The sequence below is a fragment of the Ambystoma mexicanum genome, chromosome 3p, assembly GCF_040938575.1.
Source record: "Ambystoma mexicanum isolate Mex_15411 chromosome 3p, UKY_AmexF1_1, whole genome shotgun sequence".
Lineage (NCBI taxonomy): Eukaryota > Metazoa > Chordata > Amphibia > Caudata > Ambystomatidae > Ambystoma > Ambystoma mexicanum.
In genome coordinates, this window is record NC_090925.1 from 886,239,927 (window position 1) to 886,263,936 (window position 24,010).

General features: G+C 42.5%; 1 protein-coding gene across 2 annotated transcripts in view; it reads right to left on the reverse strand.

Annotated features, from left to right (window-relative positions):
* Nucleotides 1-385: 385 nt before the first annotated feature.
* MTCL2 (microtubule crosslinking factor 2) overlaps nt 386-24,010 on the reverse strand; it is a 524,903-nt gene continuing 501,278 nt past the window's right edge. For both annotated transcript variants that reach the window (XM_069652111.1, XM_069652110.1), the window contains 3 exons: nt 17,609-17,679; nt 6,077-7,496; nt 386-1,602 (listed from right to left, as the gene is read on the reverse strand). In XM_069652111.1, the coding sequence (XP_069508212.1) occupies nt 1,450-1,602; nt 6,077-7,496; nt 17,609-17,679 (1,644 nt within the window). In that variant the 3' untranslated portion in view covers nt 386-1,449. The remainder of the gene's footprint in view (nt 1,603-6,076; nt 7,497-17,608; nt 17,680-24,010) is intronic.

Genomic DNA, 24,010 nt, shown 5'->3' on the forward strand with positions numbered 1-24,010 from the left:
GATACAATGTTGCACTTAAACTGCTTCTACTCCAAAAAACACATTTACCATTTTGTCAATACCTTTTTGCGTTGGAAAACTTTAAACTACACCAGAGCAACACATATGTATTAACATACGGAGGCTGGTTTTCCCAGCTGTAGACAAGGGGGCGCACAGATATTTTGAAATGGGCTCCCGTACATCTGCCGCCGGGCCTGAATAAAATAACACTGATTTGTTTTTTTGTTTTTTAAATATCGGTGACCTCTGTAAGACCCTTTACAGAATGTATCCTGTTATAAAAAATCCCTCATGGCAAGAAACTTGACATAGAAAGCAGGGCTAGTAAGATCTGACAGAGTGGCATTTCTAGGGTTTAGGAAAGAAAATGGAAGACAGTGCATCAGAAGTTAAAAACAGTTTATTAAGTGCCAGGACTGCGCTGGGACAAGAAGACCACCAGCACACAATAGGTCAACAAGATCATCTTGGGTCAGATGTCTAAGGGTAAAAAACACACGAGACGGACATCTTCACCTGCTTGGGATCACTAGCGTCACAGCGAACCTCGCCCGTGAAGTATCTTTTCTGCACATTCCCCTCTTCCTCCACTCTGGAAAGAAAAGACCATTTTAAATAACTCTATACATAAAACAGTAGCGCCCTCGAGGGGCTATAGAGCGCATGCTCCATTTTGTTTTATTGCCCAAATTGTCCACGAGAGGATCTGTCAGCACGATAGTTACAGCAGGAAAGTCATTGTCAAATAGTAGGGCCTTGTCCAGACATAGTTCATCTAAACACACTGAATTGTTCTTAACTCTCCGGAATCTGCCAGAAGTGCAAGGAGGCGGGTCAGTTTTGGAGGTTCTTCAACGGACATAGTTTTTTCTATAAATATACAAAGATATAAATAGTGAACGTGATTTATATAAACTTTTCTACCTCTTGTATTCCACCTCCCCAAACCAACGACCCCGCTCTTCCCACAAAGCTACAGTGATTTCAATTTCTATAAACATAGGCGCTTACCACCCCCATTGCTACGCTGTTGAAACATGATCCAACACAAAAGAGACTAACAGCATAGTACCTGGGGTTTACTTTAACCAACACAACAGGCCGCAAAAGAACTAGTGTGCGCCATTGTGGTCTGTGTTTGGTTCCCTTATGTGCTCAGAAGGGGCAGCAAGGAATGAACAAGACGACATTGGATTTAAGAACTGTAGGTGCTTCAGTTTAGAAGACTGTTTCATGCCACTTCTTTGCCACCAGTGCCCCCCTCTTTTGGAGATGATTGTTGTAAGGCATTCAAATTCATAAAGTGTGGTCCTTGTTGCCCTGCGTAGATTTGGCTGCACTTTTAAATGGTGGCAAAAACTCTTTTCGGTGGGAGTTGATGGCTGGTTCATGTAGAGTGGTGTCCTCTGGACTGCACACATGAAACGTTTGCTGCGAGCAAGAGGCTCATTCGCCAGCTGAACCGGTCTTCTCTTCTGGGAAGGGTGGCTCTGAGGGATGATGCTTGCACTTGGTTGGAGAGTGACGCCCGGAAGATCGGGAAGGCCGTGCAAAACAGGAGGTGAGTGACTGAGAGCTACAGTCACAGGGGGCAGCATCCTGTGGGTAGAAAGGAAAACATTACTCAGGGCATGATTAAACTCATTAGACAGGACTATCAATATATGAAGAGAGCCACAGGCACGTACCGCAGCGCCCAACCACCCACCCACAAATTAGGGCAGCACCTCTTCATTTCAGCAATAATTCACTTGGAAATACTAAAGAGCTTCACCATATGCTGTAACAGCCTACAAACAAATGTGTTTTGGTGGGGCAAAATTCCCTCCTGTATATGCCCTGGACTTGTTTTAAAGGGTAGGTTTATTTTTTTAGGTTCTAGGATGTATTCCCTTAAGTCATTAAACACATAGACTTCATAACCATTGACAGGGACTGGCTATTAAAGCACCTGAACAGAAAATGGTCAAAGTGTATTTATTCATCTAAGTATTTTGTTCAGCTGGAATCAGATCTGAGGGCATCAGAGGCTGTTGCAATATTTCAGAGGCTATACCCGGCATATGGCGTTTCGAAGAGACAAACATACAAGTATATAGAACATATCCAAAGTATCAGAGAATCCCAAATCGCTCTTGTTTAATTGATATTTCCAGTGAAATTTCCAATAAGATGTAAATTGTTAGCTTGGTTTTCATAGGATTGTCTTTACAAAATAGATGGCCATCTCTCAGATTTCCGGTACCCACTTAGTCTTTTTGGTATCAGTTCTAGTTTAGTGCTAGAACCCAAGGCAGAAAAGTGCTAGGAGAGAAATCCTAGGTGGACTGCCTGTCCAGGGGAAATAGATTTAGAAAGATAAATCGGAACAGCAGCCTGGAAGCGAGTTCCAATTTTTAGTTCCCTAAACAGAAAACCGTTTACCGCCAGCAGCGTTAAAATTAAAACTTGGTGGAGCTGCCCAAGTTAGGATAGAAGGCTGGTAGTAACTTAGTCAGGAAGCCAAATGCTGAAGGGGCGGACTTGTAAACACTTATGTACAAATGAGACCACTTTCAATTGAATCCTACCTTTTATAGGTAACCAAACCAAGGTAACTGACAACGGTTTGGGGGGACATGGGCCCTAATGTTTACACTCGCAATGATCTTAGCTACGCAATTATGAAGTGAAGGAAGTCTTTGAATGATAAATGTAAACTGATTTGGCATAATCTAGCTCAGAGCCTATTATTGCTGTGGCAATGGTGTCGAGATGTTCTTCATTAATAAAGTGTTGAATCCAATAGAAATGTCTAGCATAATAGCTAGGGCTGCCGATGACAGCATTTATCTGTGGAATCGTACACAAATGAAAATCAATTGCTTTGGTAAATTTTTATGAATGAATAAAGACTTGTTTTTTTTTTTTTTAAAAGGGGGTTGAATGGTTTAACTTTATTTAGAGTAGTAACAACTTATTCCTTACAGGAAGATGTTATGAAATATTAGGTCATCTTTTAATAAGATCAATTTTAATAGTCTTTAGGCTTTTGTTAGTTACATTTCTCAAAGGAAAAGATATGCTGTCTAAGCTTAAAGTGGACCTCATTTAAGGCAGATGTGCGGAGACAGAGGCATGCAAAGCCATTTGGGAGTGTCTAATATGAGTTGAGTTTCTGGACAAAATTAGTTTCAATTACAAGCTTAATGACTGTCTGTTTACAGAACTAGAGCCGGTCGCAAAAATGACGCTGGATGCATTCTAGGCCTGTTACTTGTGCGCGTAATGTATATTTTTCTATGTTTAATGTATTGTTGTTTAGTGCTTTATAAACAGGCACTTTGTATCAAATCATTCATACAACTAAACATTTGTATATTTCAAGATTCATTACAAATCACCACGTCATTTGTCAGTCTGCATGTACAATTTACAATTTCTTGAACATCGCAAACACAAAAAAAATCCCATTTAACAGATCCAAAGATTTAACAACTAAGTAACAAACACTCATGTTTTTGCATTCTTTCAAATGTTGTATTTGATCCCATATCATTGTAATATTCCCATAAAGAAATATTGGCCTCAGTAGCAACTCACAACTATAATTTCCATTGGAGTCTTTTAAATTGTCTTAATCTAATGAAATGAAAATATATGTTTTGGTATTTAATAGTATGGGTCTAATATAGTTGATACATGGTAACCTGGTCTATCTGAACTGCGGGCCCTGATCACTTGTTTATATTTTGTACTTTGCACATATGGGACACATGTTTTGTTAACTCGGGATACTACAATAAGCCCCTTCTAAAGTTAACAAGAAAGATATAGACTGCATGCATTTCAAAGCTTTCTCCATGTAGATGAAGACAAGAAGCTTTAAATAAGGCTAGGTCCTACGGCAACATTCCTTCCACGATCTGTCCCCACTATATACAAGGGGCCTGATTCATGGAAGTGGCGCAATCCCATAGGAAAACGTTCCATGGATCAGGTCCTTAGTCCTTTCAGCTAAATCTTGATCTTCACTTCTTACAAAAGTCTCTGTTCTCTCCCCTACTCCTCCTTGATGTTCACCACTTGTAATCTCATCTGATTTTTACCATTCTCCTTGGTCTTCACCACATGCAAAGTCTTCTCTCTCCCCTTCTCCCCCTCTTACTCGACGTTCCCTTTTTTTGTATGCACATACCCAAAAAATAGATCCTGATGGAGAACTTTTGGATGAAGGGGTTGGTATTTCGCTTATTGGTACTTTGCATGCAATTATTATTGTGCATACATTTCCAGACCCAAAATAATAAACATTACTAGGAACACTGGGAACAGCAAAATGTTACATAAAAAAACAAAGCAATACTGATAATTGCATGGATGGGAGATTTGTGGGAGAAAAAACAGCTTTTCAGCAGGGCTCAAGTCGAGGGTACATGCAGGGGGACAGAGTCCCCCCACTTTTTTCAGAGGGTGGACTCAGTCCCCCCCCCCCAAGCTAAAATGAGAAACATTGAATGTCTTCTTTGAATTTATGCATTAAAGCCGACCACGAGGATCGAACTACAGTCATCAGGTTTGTAGACCGGACACTTCACCAGTGCACTATATAACCTGATGAAAATTAACAGACAACTAAAGGCAAAATGTCTAATTTCGGTACTGCAAGTCCCAGGGAAAACATTTGTATTGGTTCTTGGAGTTTAAAACATGCACATCTTTTAACGTTTTCAAAAACACTATTAGAAGAAAATATCCTCTCTTGGTTTTATTTGTGTGTTGCGTTTAAGAAAGGCAAATGCAATTTGTCCTGTGCAATTTGGGTGGTTATGCAAATCCAATTGAATGAAATGTGCATATTTCACATTGATATGCTAATTTCTGGCGATGTTGTATTCCCTTGCATTTGTTGATGAGTCCCCCACTTTAATTTTTAGGACTTGACCCCTGCCAGTAATCTATTTGCAGCATAAACTAGGCTAGCATTTGGATATCCTGAATCACAGATCCTTTGCCTTCAAATAAATGAAAGCCATGCGAGGAAGCATATTTACTTCCAGCTTGGAAATGGAACTTAGATTTGCTAACATAATGCAACAGAACAGCTTTAAGATGATTGCTGAGCTAGTCAAGAGGATGCAGACCTCAAAGGACAAGAAGTTAAGTATTATTGTGAGCATGTAGGTAACACCATTTTCAATTTATTCTGAATACAAACAGGTTTTTAGGATTTGGGATAATTTTAGTTACAGCCAATGGGATGAATTCCATCTACAGTGCACTCAAGGAAAAGGTCACCTTTTAGTGGCACAGTAGAAATCGCCATGGCCCGTCCTCTTTTACTTAAGGATTCTTTACTGCCTCTGCCCACTGCCCTTCCCAGTTTCATGCCTCCAACATTCGCTGTCAATTCCTCCTGTCTTCCACTGATGCCTATTTTCACCTGCTCTCTCGCGCCACCCAGTGATTTCTTCATTTTTCTGCCTTACTTGCCAAGCAAAGCTGCCTCCTCAGTGAGCCGCTCCTGTTGCTCCAAATTCCACCTTTCACTGTGCCCAATCATTAAGCACCACTCTTCAGCATCGTACTCCCCAAATCATTCAGGCCAGCCAACTGTAAAAACGTTAGTGTCCCATCCGCTTCTTCGACCTGCCATGTTCCCTGTTTGCTACAATCACCCCATCAACCACAACTAACCACATCTATCTTTTCAGAGCAAGATGGCCCCCTTTGCGTGCACCCCTCTTTATTGGTGATCAATTGATTTACCCAAATCATCATGGACTGGACACAGAGAGTTGGCGTGATCTTGATCTGTAAATGTACATCTTTTAACTGGTGCAAGAGTCCTGCAGAGACAAGTTCCTTTGGAGGATAAGCTATGCATGACCAAGCACTCTATCCTTATCTGCTTAACTAGAAGGGCATTCCCTGCAGAAGATCATCAACTTCACCCCAGCGTATATTTGGAGACAACAATGTTTCTTTAAATGGGATTAGTCTCCCCATTTGGATAGGAATTGCCAACCCATCACATCCTTGAACATAGCGTAGTACCTTCTGTGTCAATTGATAGAAAAATGCAAACATTTACCTCAGTTGATGAAATGATGTCGACATCACGAGGGGTCCCATCCTTACTGCTTTGTACTGCAGGAGGTGGCTTTTGCTCATCGTTATTAATTTGTTTCAGGATTCTCTTGTGCAGAGTTTTAGGGGCATTATCCGACTGATGTATCACAATAGATGGAGTTTCTTGCTTTTTGCAACTGTCTTCTCCTGCTCGGTCTTTCTTCTCGACTGTAGTGGTTGGGCTTTGAGATCTACCACAAACATTTCTGAGAAACTCCTGCACAATGCCATATTTGGGGGCATCTGGCTTGGCTGGACTCTCTTGAGGACCAGGCTTCCAAAGTGATTCTGTGCTTCCCGAATGTTCTACGACATTAAACAAGCTAGACAAGCCATCATTGATGTTACTCAGCACAGGGCTATCCCTGGTTGTGGTAGACCTAGCCCAGGCAGATCCGTTTGGTTTGCTTTGATGGAGGCTCCACAAGCTTCGGTCTTTAGATCCATCCAGCTTGGAAGATGATCTCCTCTGAAGCTTTGGAGAGCCATACTTGGGTGAACAGCAAGGTCTTTCGATCCTCGAGTGCACTTTATCCAAAGATGTCGAGATCTGTTTGCTACGAGCAGAGAGCAAAGAAGAACTTCGTGGTGACCAACTCTTGGCATGAATGCTGCCCCTGGGGATCTCTGTCTGGAGCCCAATGCTGACCATTCTAATCGTTTGAGTGCCCACATTTGAAAGTCCAACAGTCTGGCTCGAGGTATTCTTCACTTTTCTTTCCAATGAGCTGGACCGAATGGCCTGCCTAACACAGTTTGTAATCTCTTTCATGTCATCGCTCATGTTACCGGAAATTTCAAAGTTGCCCAGTGCAGACTGGAATACAGGTACTGGCAATACTGGGTCCTCGACATTTGCTGTGTCCAAAATTTCTTGCTGCTGTTTGGAGAAGTTCTGTAGCCACCTGTTATAGGTGTTTTCTGAACAATTATCAGATTTATCCAGGTCTTTAGGCTTAGCCATAGTGAACAGAAAGCCAGGTTCAGCCATGCTCTTTCCCTCCTGATTCCACGGTGAAGGGGCATCTAGCCTCCGCACCACTGGAGGACTATAATAGATACGAATGCCGGTTTTGTCTGGCGCTGTGTAGCTTCTTTGCATATGTTTCTGTACAGGCTCGTCTCTGGAAGTGTTATTTGCTAGGGTGTTGTCCCAGGAAGAGATATCTAGGTTATCCTTAGAGAGGTGCTCAGCCAGGGCTTTGTCCTTATTCACAAAGGGACAGTTTTTCTGGTTTTGTTCCATGGAACTGGCTAGGTCGCTGGCAACAAACCGTGCAGCTCTGAGATTTTCATTTGTGATGGGTCCATTTCTGCCAGGCAGGAAAGGGGAAGCTTCGAGCATGCTTTCAAACTCTGACATCGAGGAAAAGGATTTGGTCCTGGAGGGCGAGAATAATAAAAATAAATAATATATAAAAATAATAAAAAAGCAGTAAGTAAATGGAACGAAGAAGCATGCTGCATGATGCTCATATGAAATCATAGACCATTTATTGCAACTGGAAAATTACAAAACAATAATAAAAGCTAGAAAAATAAGTTACCCAGGCAGTGTTCCTGCCTAGTGACTGGACTCTTGTCACTGGCAAACCAGCATCAATCTCTTCAGAAAGCCCATGATACAAAAAGCGGTATGTTGTCTTAAGTCAACAGCTGAGCTATTAGTCCTATCTTAGAGACCACACTTTTTACAAATAGCCCTTTAGCAGAGAAGCTATCAATTCACTTTGAAGGCTCGGGCTTCTTATAATTGATGGCTTCACAGTTGAATCTAAATGAATGATAACAGATCGCACAAATGGGGCTTCCCCAACTGAGCTGCCAATCCTCTCAGAAGGTTGAGAAACGTTACTTACCTGTGATAATAGTTTTGCACCTTGCTGCCTGTCATAAGTTTGTATGCAGCAAAGAATCCTGCCATCTAGTAGGTGGGTCTACAACAGTCTCGTTTTTGCAGTCCCCAATGTGCATGCCAAATGACACTGTTCTGTGATGTAGACTCGAAAAACAAGATGCCGCACACAACGCCATACGAAGATAACTGTTGTGTGCCTATTTTTAAACATGTTTTATGGGTGCATTGCTACTTTTTGTACAGCAATGAAAACAAAACTCTTCAAGGCATGACGTGTTGCATTTAAATCAAGTAACAAATAGCAAGATGAAAGACTATTGCTACATGTAAAAAACATTCCTTTTTGCAGCATGCATCTTTTACTGATTCATATGATTTGCAACGTTTTGAAAGTGATACCTGTCTTCTTCATAGCAGTGGCCTGCATGAGGAAGGAGTGATGATAAACACAACAGAAAATCCTTGCACTACTTGCATATCTTGCCGGGATTGCAAATCAACATAATGGCATGCAAATATATGCAGAGCTCCACATTACATGTCTTCTATGTCTTGTAACAGAATATTGCATAATGAACCCATAAATAACACCATTAGTACATCATAGAGACCTTAATGTACATCATAGAGACCTTAATGACAAATTCCTCCTGCTTACCCAAGTTACTTATAATCAATATAACAATGTCATGGGAATGAAAGGCTCTACCAGAATGCGAGCCAGTGACTTCAGGCCACATACATATCTTCAAGGTTGCAGATTAATTTGATATCTTACACAGCTTACTTGGTGTGCATGCAAACCTTTACCTTTTAAGGCAGTTGTTGCCTGATCAATATCAACACATCTGCAAAAACAGTACACTCCAAAAAGCCATTCGGTTCTCACTGCAAGACCACTCAAGGGTGGATAACCAAAGGTTCCAAACAAATGCATGCTTTTTGTGAAGTCCTTCACCCTCTAGTACAATGAGCTCTCCTAACATACAACATGAATAAGTTCCCCTTTACTGAGGATTGCTAAAAAATATTGGCAATTCAATAGGTGGATTAAAAAAGAAAGATCAAATCCTCTTTTGGAAGGAACCTTCTGAAAGTTCGTTAAAGAAACCTCTCTCTATGACATTGCATTAAAGTCAATTCTACTAACAAACCAAACACAGACACTTTTACCAATGTTGTGTTTGCTAGTAAAAATGCTATTTCCCATGCAGATCTGCAATAGCTCACATGAAGGCCCTACTAATCGGTTGAGAAATACATTAAGATTCCAATTTGAAGACGATGCTGTGGTTGGTGGGGTTTGGGTGGAGGGGGGTTTCTCCAAGGTGTGTAAAAATGGCCTGATTACAGAACCCTGAATAGTGATGGGTGATGCATACGTTTTTAGTTTGGGCTATTAGGTGTCGATTGCGTCACATTTAAGCCTAAACTATTGCATTAAAGTACAGCTAGAGAGAAGTGGCATATGAGGAGGGAGATACAGCTTGTAGGTCTTGTTTGGTTATTTACCCACCAGTTGACTGGCCATGGCCATGCCAATGCCTATGGCCATTCCCTCCCAATTTCTGCCCCTCCTTGCCCAAAACACCTCCTCATGGGAACCCTTTGAGCTCGCTTTAATAAAGCCTTACCATCAAATGTTGCACTCTAAGGTCCTGCCAGCAAAGCAGTCTTCTGATAGTTAATTCCTTTATTGCAGTTATAAACCTGCTACTGGTGTAATAAAAATGTCTTAACCAGATTGCATTCATCCACTCGATTTATAAGCACTCTGCATCTCCTTGACTAAAGTCCTGTTAAAAGTAGACGTATTAGGAAGTCGTTTGTGTAGACGTATTAGGAATTTGTCAGGCACTGCTATTAGTAGATGCCCAGGTACTTGCACCCTTTTGTACCTGTTTCCATCAATGGTAAGTTAAAACCACTACACCTGTGCCTGGCAAGGGCCTTTCCCATGCCTACACAAAAGCCCAAACCGTTGGCGTTACTGATGCTTGTTATTTTGTAGTAACAGGGTCACCAAATGCGTTCTAATGGACCTACATCCCATTCCCTACCTGTGAAGATTTAAGCAATAGCACCCAAGCGGGGGGCGGTGGGGCATTACCGGGCCAGGCCTCTGGCTTTAATGATAGCCCGGGGCATTACCTGCCTCAGTAATCGCTCCCCCTCCAACCCCCCGTGAGGAAAAAATTGCTATTTGTACCCCGGCATGTTGTACCTGGGTACTAACAGTGTTTTGTTTAAAGATGGGAAACAAAGTGTTATTATCTGGTCAGCAGATAAGAGTGAATCGGCAGTTGTTGTGTGGTACTGTGGACATTTCCAGCAGCTGGTGAATCATGATGGTCTCTCCTACAATGGTGTTATAAGGACAGTCTTAGATTTGATCCAACACTTCTTCGTGGATTTTGATATCAATGGTATCAGTGGTAGAAAATAAGCACACTTTACGAACAAACTCATCAAACATGCATTCCCAATAGACTCCTTGTGTTGGTGTTTTTAAGGCACAAAGTTGTCATTACTTCTCCCTGATTCCAAATCAGCGTATCTCTGGAATGCTCAATTCCATTAACAGTCAGTCCTCTTGTGTTCCGCAGTAATGAATCTAGTTTTCCAGACTAAATTTGTCTGCCACATTATTTTGTGCTTTTGGCAGATGCCATGTCACAGTTATCCCCCTACTGAGTGCCCAATTGTCAGAATGCATGCTGTACAGGAGCAGAAGCTAAACAAGGTGACAGTTTGTGTGCAACCCAAGTAGTGGTTGGAACTGACCATTCAAAGGCAAGGTACTGGAGCAGAATTCATGCAACCAGCCAATGGGAAGGCAGAGATATGTAGGATTGACAGTTCAGGAAATAGAGATCTGTACAAGAACCTTCAATTGCCTAGAGAAGGCCAGCAGAGATTAGACTCATCTATAGATCAGCAGCTGGAAGCAGAGAGTCGTAAAACGTATGTATTCCAGGACTGCAAAGGAGTTGGAGGTTACTGAATGGAGTTTCTTTGCAAACCATGAAGGAGAGGAATTGTGAAACGAAGGTCTGCTGTGTGTGCCATCTTTAATACAGTAACTCCCAGGAGGAGTTGAGGATGCTTCGTCAGCTCGTCCCTGCCATCTTGATCATGCATAGCAGGGAAGAATGGAACCAGTATCAGCATCTTAGGCCCCATATTGAGAATAACAATTGTCCTTTTAACCTCTGAACCAGTGGCAACATGGGTTGTGCAGATATCTGGGGTGGTCACCTGCTCCACGTTTTACAATGTGTGTGGTGTTGTCCAACAGATCTGCACTACTGGTACTACTGCATGCCTTACAATATCAAAGCTGAATAGTCAGTTTTCAAGTATGACACATTTATATGTTGTTGTCTGTTAGTGGCGCCTGCCTTGCACTTCGATGGCTTGCATATGGACCCCATCCTGTTAGGAATATGTCAGTTCAATGTTCACGTTGGGGTCTGAATATCAATGGTGTGCCCAATGCCAATTGGAGTAGGACAAGATATGTTCAAGTCAACAGTGTGCACCCAATATATTGCAATATTGCTTACATCGGATGTGTTGCCATCTGGCATTGCACGAAAGGACTCCTACTTACTAGCCAGCAGTTTAAGATTGGCAGAGGAGAGTGGCTTCTCTTCAAAAGTGTGCAGTTACTATAGACAGACATTTTGAGACTTAATTTTAAATATAAGAACGTTGTGCTCTTAATGATTTGCACCTACAATGAATCCCAAGTACCTACTGTGTTTGTGGTACATCAGGTTGATTGATGTCTGAGTCAATTTCCCTTAGTGGTGAAATATCTTGAAGCATCATCATCATCTTGAAAGTGTGGGTTCATGCTCAGCTATTCCATGGTAATAAGTCTAGAATTGGTCTATGACAGTCATTTCTTTATGGGATCAGAAAAAAGGTGGAACAAACCTCTCCTCCATACCCCCCACTCACCCAACTTAGCTTCCCTTCCCAGAAATTCCTTTATTTCCAGTAGTGAAGGTACATATTCCTTTTTCACTGATCTGTTTCTAGTTAGAATATATATTTTGAGATTTTGTAAAACTGAATCGCTTCTAAATGTTGGACCTTGCACCCAACTTTTTTTCAACTATAAAGATATTTGGGGGGATGGGATATAATGAATGTCCTTATATTTAAAAAGCGAGAGGAGGCATAGCTAAATTTTACTAGCCAATATCCCTTCTTGATTCATCCGCCAAGCTTTTTGGCAGTATTGTTTATAATAAATTGTAGGCTTTCATGAAAAACCTGGGGTTCTTCTTGGATATGCAACATGGTTTTCGGGAGGGTTAACCAAAGAGATGCAGGAAGCAAATCTGTTTGCTGATCACCAAATATATACCGGGTTATAATGCCACAGATGCACGGACCTCTTGTCAGCTTTCGACTGTGATGACAGAAAGACGTTGTCGGCAGTTTTGACTGTTCTGAGTATTTCACTTGATTTTATACAGCTATTATGGTTGGTTTGAATACAGAGAAAATGGCATGCTACCTTGCATGCAGATATCCCACCAGGCATTGGGAATGGCAGGGGTGCGTATTGGTCTCCTTGCTTTTCAATTTTTAAATCAATGATCTAGCTGTTTTCTTAGAAACATTGCCTTCTGATGTTCCATTCAGAGCAGGGCCTTGTCTGCTTGTGTTATATGCGGACTACACAGTGCTAATAGCAAGGGCTCAACCCGCAGTACTCAAGTTGATTGATAGCTATGTCAGTTTCCTTATGGAAAGAGGACTACGGGTTAATTTACCCAAATCCAAGATTACGCACTACACAAGTAGGAGAAAAACGATTAGAAGTTCCTGGGCAAATGATCTTCCTACACTTTTATTTTATTTATTTTATTGGTTTTTTTATAAGGCGCTAAATACCCGAGTATGGTTTCTAAGCACAGATCCAGGATTCGAACCTCTGTTGCTCTCCCTGGTCTTGCTTCCAAGACCAGCGCGTTGCCCTTGTGCTAACCTCCGTTCACAATACTTTGATGAGAAGTCTATAAAATAAGAATGCCTCCTCCATCCTACACTCCAGGAAGGAACTGAAGATGATACTCTTCAAAGAAGAACTTGCCAATCGCTCAATCCAGTCTGTTTTCTCCCCATCTGGAGTTCCCCTCTCCTGTGCTCCCCATATCCGTCATAGCACCTCTGCTACCACTCCCCTTACTTGTAACCCCCTGGGTGCATCCCTGTTGTACAGTTCTCCATTGCTCCCCATTCAGGTTTGTGTTTCATAAATCCTATACATGCATGCATCAATGATTACCTAGGACTGAGGTATTAGGAGAGCACTCTATGGAGGGAAAAAACACAGAGACAAACAAATATCTAGGAGGCAACAGGCATCTATTGTTTTTTTTAATTTGTCTCTGGTTCTTCCGTGCATCCTAGTGTCCCACTTTTTGAGATTCATAGCTTAAAGTTTCTATCAGAGGCTCTACCATGGTGCAGGCATATAGGGTACTACCCAAATTGATAGACTAAAACATGCACCCAACACCTTTTGCGTCATTATCTAAGAGTCCCATCATTGACAACGACCTACACTGCATATTTTGTGTTAAAAATGCTGTAGCTTACAGAGACCCCCCAGTGGTAAGAGAAGGGAAGAGGAAGACAGAAGCCATGTGAATTACTAGAGGAAGGAGAATGTGTATACAAGGAAAGCAAAGAAGGCACATCAGAAGGTGAACGAAGGGGGAGGGGGAGAACAGAGGGGAAAAAAGGGCACATCAGGCCTTGAGGAAGCTAAGGCGGTAGAAGGTTTAAAGGGGAACCCCAAGTTGAAAAATTGTGACACTCGGAAAGATGAAGGAATGAGCACAAGGTGGTGCAGGTTGAGCCAGTACCCTAAGAGGAGGAAAATAAGGTGTTGGAGGAAGGCCCCATAGGTACGAGCACATGCCATGGTGTTGAGGAGGAGAAGACTCGACTGGCGGGAGAGAGGACCAGGACCCTGGAAAGGGTGGTGGCGAGAAGTCTAGGAGAAAAGCCAGTAAAAACTAAAAGGTGTCTTCTCATCTGCCTAAGGCTCTGGGATTTGCTTAGAGTGCAACTTCGAATTGAGGTTTGAGAAGAGTCCAACAGTGACCCTTCCGACCTTGAGACAGAGAGGCAGTCTTCCCACAGCACTGCAGCAGCCCAAAGATATCCACGAAGGCAGGAAGATCACAAGAAAGAGAAGGGGATGGAGAAAGAGAGACACTCACTTCACGTACAGAACTGAGGGACGGGAAATGTCCATGAGAAATCTCAAGGGGATTATGCAAGTTCAGGTCTTTGGTTTTGGCAGACCAGCCCATTTGCTTTCCCAGATCAGGCCTGAAATGTCAAGCTAGAACAAGGGAGCCAGACCATGGCTTGATAAGGGACTGAAGTACTTTTTGGTTTGATCTTTGTTAGGTTCCTTGAGAGATTTCTATAGTATGCCATCCTAAGCATAATAGAGAAATGGGGTTTGGGGGAACCTGTGTGTCCCTGGATGAAACGGAGCATTTTAGTTTGTTTGGTTATGAACATCGCAGTTTTGATATAATTTAAATCTGGTAAAAACACTCAAAGAACTGGCGGGAAGAAATTACGTGTCTGGCGTTACTTGATCCCCTCTGCCCTTCGTGACAGGGCACAGGAATGAAAGGCTTATTTCAATGCCTTCTCTTTTGTGCAGTTCTGGATCTCCAAAATTACCAGTGCTTGTCTCTGGGTATTGAGACATCTATTGTGATAAGTAGGACACATTTCTGTTCATCACTGCTACATCGAGAACAAAAGATTAAGCAGAAGATAGATTTGCTGGGGGAGAGTTAGTGAATTAAGGATTTGGATGATGCACTTGTATTTTTATGTCAGAGGTAAATGGAAGGTATAAGTGGTAGATGTTGACTTACAGATAATATCCTGGCTCTCTGCACCATATATTGCAAATCTTGTAACTTCTGCATTAAGAATCACCTCTCATTCAAAACCCACATTGCTAGAACATCGCCTTTCAACTGGCTAGCTACATAATGCAATCCCCTAAATTGTAAAGCCACCAACATCACAACTACTTTTATAATACTAAATCAAGGGGCAGCACATTGTATACAGATGTCAGTGGAAGGCCCAGTGATTGGTATTGCGTCACAATATGGAATGTTTATGTAACAGCAAAACATGTTCCTTGCTTAGCTATCAATCATACAAGCAACCAACATAAGATATCATGCCTTAAAAGGAACAAATCAAACAAGCAGCGCCTTCACCAGCAAAATGCTGTCTCTCTCTGAAAGACCAAAGATGCTGCACCAGCAAAGCGACCAATCACATCAGAGTGATCACATAACCCACAACTAGCTTTGTCAACAGTTGAACTACTGATCTTAACTGGAGAATACCACATCCAGCATCTGATGTCTTTAACCGATTTATGATTCCTGAATAACGTTACCAAATCATAGATCTGTCCCTTCCACCAGCTGTGCTATTTCTACCTTAACGGAATGGTTCGGTCATAAAATATTATTGCCCAAAAAGATCGCCAATAATAAAACAAATATGTAAAATATATTTTTTTTAAGTGTCTATGTAAAGTTTCGAGCAAATGAAACTCAAACTTTAAAATTGCAATCACTAGGGGGCATCCATTTTTTGATTGCAGGCAGCTTCCTCGGCTCTGCATTTGCGGCACTAAACAAGCAGCAAAAGCCCCCTACTGGGAGCTTTTGCTTACTGCAGCCTGAGCAGAGCTGAGGAGGCTGCCTTCACTTTCATTTTATGTTTTCTGTGCTCCCCAAGCCCAGGGAAGCACAGAAAACGTAAAATGAAGGCAAAAAGCCGAGGCACACCAATTAAAAATATAACGTTGTTGTATTTGTGATTGCTGTGGTTGGAAAACCACGGCAATCACAAATACAATGTTGTTATTCTGACAGCAGCAGCTTTCGCATGGAGTCTCCTGGACTCCCCCAACCCTGAGGGAGTCCAGGAGACTCCCAGCGAAAGCTGTCGCATTCAGAATAACAACGTTTTTGGATTTGTAAATACTGCAGCATTTACAAATCCAAAAACGTTGTATTTCTCACTGCGGCATCTTTCGCTTGGAGTCTCCTGCACTCCCTCAGGGTTGGGGGAGTCCAGGAGACTCCAGCGAAAGCTGCCGCAGTGAGAAGCACTGCAGCATTTCTAAACACCCACGTTGTGTTTCTGCCTACAGCAGCTTTCACTTTGAGGCTCTCGGGCTCCCCAGCCCCAGAGTGAAAGCTGCTGTAAGCAGAAACACTGCAGCATTTCTAAACACACGTGTTGTGTTTCTGCCTACAGCGGCTTTCACTTTGGAGCTCTCGGGCTCCCCCCGGGGAGCCCGACAGCCCCATAGTGAAAGCTGCTGTAAGCAGAAACACTGTGGCATTTCTAAACACCCGTGTTGTGTTTCTGCCTGCAGCGGCTTTCACTTTGGAGCTCTCAGGTACCCACGGGGAGCCCGAGAGTGAAAGCTGCTGTAAGCAGAAACACTGCAGCATGGAAACACAACCGCGTTGTGTTTTTGCCTGCCTTGGCTTTCACTTTGGGTCTCCGGTGCTCCCCCGGAGGAGCAAAGGAGATCCAAAGTGATAGCCACGGCAGGGACAAACAACGCGGTTGTGTTTCAAAAAACGCTTCGGTTTTTGTTTCTAAGTTTCTCAGGCTGCTCCGGCTCGGAGGAGCCTGAGAAACTTAGAAAGAAAAAACAAAGCGTTTTTGAAACACAACAACGTTGTATTTATGTTTGCGGTAGCTTCAGTTTGGAGCCCATAGGGCTCCAAGCTGAAGCTTCCGCAAACATAAATACAACGTTTAAAAAGCTACGGTTTCATTTCTAAGTTTTCCGGGCTCTTCCAGCCCGGAAAACCTAGAAAAGAAAACGCAGCTAGTGCTTATTTTGTGTAAAAAATAGCACTTACCAAGATGCAGCTGCAGCTTTCCTGCCTGTAGTCTCTGGTCCCCGTCCTCTGCGTCCGGCACCAATGAAGTAAAAGCCACCCAGTGGTAGCTTTTGTTTACTACAGCTGGCTGGCTTTTGTTTCATTAGTGCCGCAAACGCAAGCACAGGCAGCATCCTTTTCACAAAACGGATGCCCCCTAGTGCTTGCAATTTTAAAGTTTGAGCTTCATTTGCTCGAAACTTTACATAGACACTTTAAAAAATATATATTTTACATATTTGTTTTATTATTGGCCATCTTTTTGGCCAATAATATTTCTGAACAAACTATTCCTTTAAAGTTCATAAACTCTTCACTTTATATTGCAAATGTTCGTCACACTTGTGTACAGTGATAGCCCCCTTGAAAGAATACAAAATACATAATGAACAATGAACGTATACATGTACCCTTAGCTTAATGATGTGCAAAAGAAATAATGATCACTTATAACACACACACTAATCTGGCTCCTCTTTTAACTTATTTGGCTCCTCTTTGTCCAAGTTATTTTATTTTGTAGCTTGTATTGTGGAAGATGATCCCAAGAAAAGTGATGGGAAAACTATGCATTTTTTACAGGACAACAGATGTATCCAGCTCAAATTTCAGATATAGTAATCACGTTTTTCCTGATAAAGCAGACTTTTCTTACCTTTTTAAGTTGCTGCCAATAGGCTCTGCTTCAGAATCACTGTCTTTGTCTTGCATCTTTTCATTGAGTGCCTAGAAAACAGAGTGTGCCACACTGGTCATTTATCCCATAGATACGTACCTTACACGTCTGTTGGGGAAAGATACGGTAGGTAAAAATAAGAGCAAAATAGTGGTTGAGATGGACTAACAAAATGAAAGTCAGTGTGGAATCCAATATTATTTGCTAGCTAACGTGCACAGAACCATCAAGGAGCATGAATCATACTGATGCAGTTATCAAAATTCTGATTTGATAGGTATAAGCCAAAGGCAGCTCCTGGGTATCCAGTATTAACCAGTGACCAGGAGCTACCATTGGTAACAAGGAGCGTTCCGGAAATCTAACTTTTGTATGTGATGCAAACTTAGCATTTTCTACATTATTTAAGACTCTTTTGTCTTAACTATTCAGATGTGTCCTAATGTTTATTTATAGAGTGTCCCAAACACACAGAGATAAATTCAAATAGGTGTGTTTGTTTAGCATCAGTTGGCATGGGTAGCTGCTGGTAGCTGTTGGTGTGAAGCTAGCCAGGCTCTTCTAGGCTAAAAGCAAGAGCTTAATAGCTCACAGCTCTCCTCAATTTTCAACACTGCTAATGTCACAATTTCATAAAGAACTTCATGCCAGATTTTCTTCCTACTTCTAAGCACTGTAAAATTAGCTGTTTTTACCTAATTAAATGGTACTCAATTTATCATAATCAGAAGAAATAAAGAGTTGGGTATTCTTGTCATGTTTCAAACCGTCTATATTAAGTGAGATCTTACTTGATGAGTTATTTCACAAACTGGAAGCTTAAGGCGGTGTACCTGACACAAGTATAGAGCAGTGAGGGGAAGTAAAGCGTGCCTATGATAATATAGGGCTCAAGGGGCAAAATGTGACAGCGCTTTAAACAACTAGCATGTACCATTTATCTGTGAGCGATTTTGCACTTGCAGCAAAGAATGCAAAACTTTGCATTTTCAAATGTGCAATTACATTTCGGAAATGCCATAAAATGGCACTCATTTATTTATTTAAACTTGTATACAGTGCAAACCCTTCACAGAGGACCACATAGCACTTTAAAAAGTTCAAAAAGGAGGAGGTAAAAAAGGAGTTTCAATTTTTCAGAACACAACAGTACGATTAGGACAGATGAAGGATGGCAGGGGCAGAGGTTTGGCTGGATTATGTGGGGAGAAAATTAAGTATATTCCCCATTGAAAATCCTTTTAAATGAATCAAAAGGACAATCCATTGACAACTGCTGATATCTGATGCGCTCAACATCAGGGTTCCCAAGCCAAAACACATTTCACAATTCTGATATCCCACTGTAAAAAGCTTTTTTTTCAAACAGGATCCACAACATAGACATCATAAATTGAATTCTGTAAATATGTTAGCTAACTATTACTACTTCAATGAAGTAAATATGCCACAACACCTCCTCTTCTCCTTTCAACAAATTATTCAAACCCACTGACCACCCAGCTTTTAAGATAGATTTCCCAAATCTACCCTGAGGTTGGGCTTCGGGAGACCTCCCTATTATGGTGAAGAGATAGACACTGAGGACTCGCCAAACCCAATAAAGGTAAGTTAGCAGAACGGAAAGGCCTAGCCTCAAGAGGGGTGTGAGAGTTGTCTAGGGCTACAATGAGTCAACACAGAGCAACACCAACAATTAAAGTTAGACAGGCAAGTGCAAAATAGACAATGATGTAGTAGGCCTTTAAAATATACACTAAGGAAGTAAAACCTCTAGTCAAATTTTGTCAAACACTTACTACAAAATAGATGAATATATATTCACCCTTAGGAAAAGAAAGGATATACTACACTAAGAATAACCACAGAATATCTCTGCTAACACTTAAGTCCAACCCGAAGATGGTTTGGGGCCTTGTGTCCTAAAGTCATCAGTACAAAAGTTATACTTCACAGGTAGGTTGATGATGAGATTTTGCTGATGCCCCGTGGTTTTGATAAAGTCAAAAGCTAAGTAAAGGTCAGGTAAGTAAACTAACTCAATCCCAGTCACTACGATAGGCCTAGGAAGGGATCCTTGACCAGGTGTCCACCAACCAAAGTCAGGAAAGAGTAGTTTACGGACAGGGCATTATACCCATCTAACCATGTAGAGAAGAGTGGGGTAAAGGAACAGGTATGCTGACTTACCTCTCTGACTCTCATTTTTGTAGAGACCACTGCTGCAGTTATGGAATCCATTAGGGGCACAGTCTTCTGTGCTAGGTCTGGTCAAGGAAAGCCCAGGGGTTTCGGGTGCGGGGTGCTTTCAGAAGCAGGATTTCTTTTTGATCATTCGTGGTGCTTTTCCAGACACCTTCAAGCTGAACACCCAAGCGAAGAAAGTATGAACATTTCTGCAGCGCAGGAGACCTCAGGTCACCTCTAGGATGCCAAGAGAACGGATTGCAACCACAGTGAGGCAGCGACAGACAATCTTCCAGGGACAAACAAAGGAGCAGGTTCTGCATGGCTTCAGATGAAGCAAGAAGGCTGAAAATGCTTTAAGAGCCTCCAAGTTGCAAGGATGCAATCGGAAACAGCAATAGCGGCAGCTACGTAGCCCACGAGAGAGCTGGTCAGTCCACCGGTTGGTTGTTCCTGGTAAGACCTTGGCTCCAAATGTGATCTGAAGAATCGCTGTAGGAGTCTTCCTTTTATCCAAGATCTGGATTGGAAGCTTGCCCAGGTCCACCAATGGTAAGGTTCTGCATCATTCAAATAGGCAGTGCCAATCCAATCATGGATAGCCACTGGCCACCACATCTACCCAGCAACATGCATTCAAGCGCCTAGGTGTGTTCTGGGATCAGATAGTCCCATCCCACACATCTGAGGTCACATACAACTGCCCCATGGCCCACGAAAACAACAGCCTTACCTGGGAAAGGGCATTCCATACATGGCATTTTTTGTCCTGAGAAGACAATAAGAATGCCAAAGAACAGTTTGCCCAAAGCCTTGTGGCAGAGCCATTTTATGGTGCTACGTGTAAACACTGGGGAGGCGGAAACCACCTGTGGTTAATATACAGTATTGTATCAACTGAATTCAAGTATTAAGACCAGACGGCAACCACTGTCGCAATCAGTGGAAAACAAAAATGTAAACAAAAGACCTTGGGATGACAACCTGCAGTGTTGTGCGGTCCCTTGCAATTGAAGGTCCCTTGCACTGTTGTCCCTGACAAAGGACTATTTGGGACCAAAATGCATTGGACATTACCCCCTTCATCTCCACATTAAAGAATACATTATTTTATCAAATTGACTGCAAAGTATGATTTATTGACATGAACGTGTTTCTTATGAAAATAATTACTATTTTTTTAGAATGTAAAGATTGGATTGCAGGGGCTGCACAACACTGCGGGGCGTCACCCCCTGGTCTTCGGTTTACATTTTACGGTGCAAGCCACCTTTAGTAGCCCTTTGCAGTAAATGCAAAAGTGCACAAGTAAAAAGGTACTTTAGACACATTTCTTCTGTCACCAGTTTATTCTAGGTACACCGTAAAAATAAACAAAAAGCCACTGTATAAAAATTGATAAGGATACAAAGTATCCTGATTACTTTAAGGTGAGGTGTGCAATTGTAACAATACAAGAAATTCATAAAGGAGGGACACAGTCTCTCGATACTGGCAGCCTTATGGACAAATCAAATTCCCCATAAGAATGAGCAAAAGGAGAAGGGAAGTCAAGTAGATGGCTTTATTTTCCTCCAGAAATTCAGGTCTGGAGTCTAAAGAAAGCAAAAATAAAGGGTGTCCCATTGAAGCCTATGGGAAGAAAGCGGGAAAAAAGAAAATCTTTCCCAAATACCTCTCTTCCACCCAACTGCTCAATATCCAAATGGATGAAATCTTCCAAGGCATTTGATATCCTTTCTCCTCATTTGATCAAACATCGCCAAGGTCCTCCACTCACATCCTCAACAAATGGCACAATGGCAGCATTGCAGATGCAAGAAGAACAAGCCGAAAAACTTGAAAGATATTTGAAGAAAATCAGCTCGCTTTCCAACAAGCTTACTTGATGCATCCAGGAAAGAGGACTCAAGTGTTATCACTGAAGCCTAACATGCCTAATATACCAGAACCATTTACAAAGCCACCAATGACATGATCCATCTTTTTTAAGCCTAGAAATCGCTAATCAAACTAAAAGTATTTTCAAACATCTCACCCCCTGTTGTTGAGCTGATCTTCGCCCTTTATGCCAGCTGTTCCCCTTGGCCAATCTTTAACTAGGATAGTTCCCTGGGGGCCTGGGCTTCCCCTGAAGTCTATTAGAAGGCTACTGACCCCACCCCTTTTTCAATCTCCATTCTTGTGCAGGCAGTCATGTGCTCAGGCTGCTTGTTTTCCTGGGATTCTCCCCAAAATTTGGTAAGTTTTGCTTCCAACCGAGGTTCAGGAGGATTTTTTTGTCTACCATGTTTCCCTCAATTCTTGTCCATTATCAATCCTTTGGCTATTATCCCCCCATTCTTCTGGGGACCATCCTGGGTTGGTGGCTTGGGCTTTGTATGTCATTTCTTCTGGGACAGGGTCCTTAGTGCTGAGTAAATCAGCAAGATTTTATATAAAAGTCTTATAGTTGTTTCAAAAGTAGTGAGCCAGGGACAGTGATACCAATATCTCTGCACATATTCAAGCACTCTCAGAAGTGAGGGACTGGCATCTCTCTCAACTCCCCCACACTACATCTCTGGTTGTACCTTGACAGGCCACCTACCAGGTTGAGAGGGGTTCCTACACCCCCCACACTGACAGGGTCATATCAATGACCCTGGCATATACCTCCACCATTTCCAATAAGTATCCCTCCTCCCTCCAAATTACTTGTTCTGGACTCAGCATCTCGTCTGCCTACCTTAGGGTAATCTCTGTGCACTTGACATGGCTAGGGTCAATGGACTAGGCATTAATACAATAGGGGAAATTCTGCACCAATCAACACTGCCACTGATAGACCTGGCACCACGACAGCAGATATTTTTAGGTCTCTCCTCATGACTCCTATCCACACCGGATTCTGAGGGTAGAGGTTAGCATCTCAGTGTACATGCAGAAACCTGGAGAGGGCTGCAGAAGGTTGCTCTTCCCTGGCAATTAGACCAGCTTGAAAGGCCATAAATTGGCTTCCATAATCAACCAAAGAAAGGGCTGTGCTGCCTTGTATGGTCACAGGAATATGAAATGTCATGTAGTCTCCTCCCATGGATTACACCTCCCATGTTGTTGTTGCGTTTTCAGAACACCGATCAGGGAGATACCTTTGTTCACCAAATTCGCACTCTTGTTCTGGGCCTACCACTGGATGGTCATCTTCCTTAGGCTTAGTTCAAAGCAGTCCTATCTCCATTGGCTCCTCCCTTCGTTGTTTCGGGTAGAAACTAGTGTTGAGCCCATGGTTCCCATAGGCATAGCAGCAGATTTTCATTGCCGGCCAAGACAGGATGAGGTTTGACCGGGTTCTCTTGGGTTTTGAGAATCTGTATTTTTCTCTGTTGTGGTTAAAAAATGACTGGGTACCCGAACTAAAGGACTTCCTTTTGTTACACGTGGTTTAGATTTCACCTTCTCTGGGTTCCTAGAACACATAGGGAGGACCTGCTGGGATATGGCTAGCTGGCAGGCATTAGCTGTTTGAATGGTCGCTTCCAAAGTGGGATCATAGAGTTGGTAAACCACTTTCTGCATATTTGTTGGCAATGAGTCAATGAACTGCTCCAGTATGAACTTTTCCTTGGTTTACACGAATGTCTTCAGTGCCAGCCATTTGATCATCCGATCCCGGACAGATTAACAGGGGTTTCCGCCGGGCATAGACACAGATTTTGCACCACAGCTAAAAATGTACTTGGTCATGTCCCATCCTTTCAACAATATCCCTTTTTATTTTCTCAAATGGGGTATTCGCATTCGGGTTCAGGGCCTGGAAAGCCTGTTGATCCTTGCCCGTAAGACTTTATGAGCATAATGGTCTCTATGCCACCTGGCCACAGCAGCTCTCTCGAAATCAACAAAAAAGGATGCTTGGTCTTCTCAATTTGCCAGTTTTTGGAGTACAGTTGGTGTAACTAAGGGGTGTCTCGGTCTCTCTGCAAGAGCACCATGAAGGGCTGTCAGCATCATCTGGTGTTGGTGGCTCATAGTACGATATCCATCCCCCGATGCCCTCAGAAGTTCTTCCACGGCTGCTGGAGCAGATTCTGTCCTTCCAGCGCTCTGCCTCTCCTCCAAATCCATGTGCGGTTTCGAATGGGACCTCTATTATCCCCCTCCTCGTCACTGAGACTGGGACCTCTCCACTGCTGGAAGGCCTGTGTGCTGGCT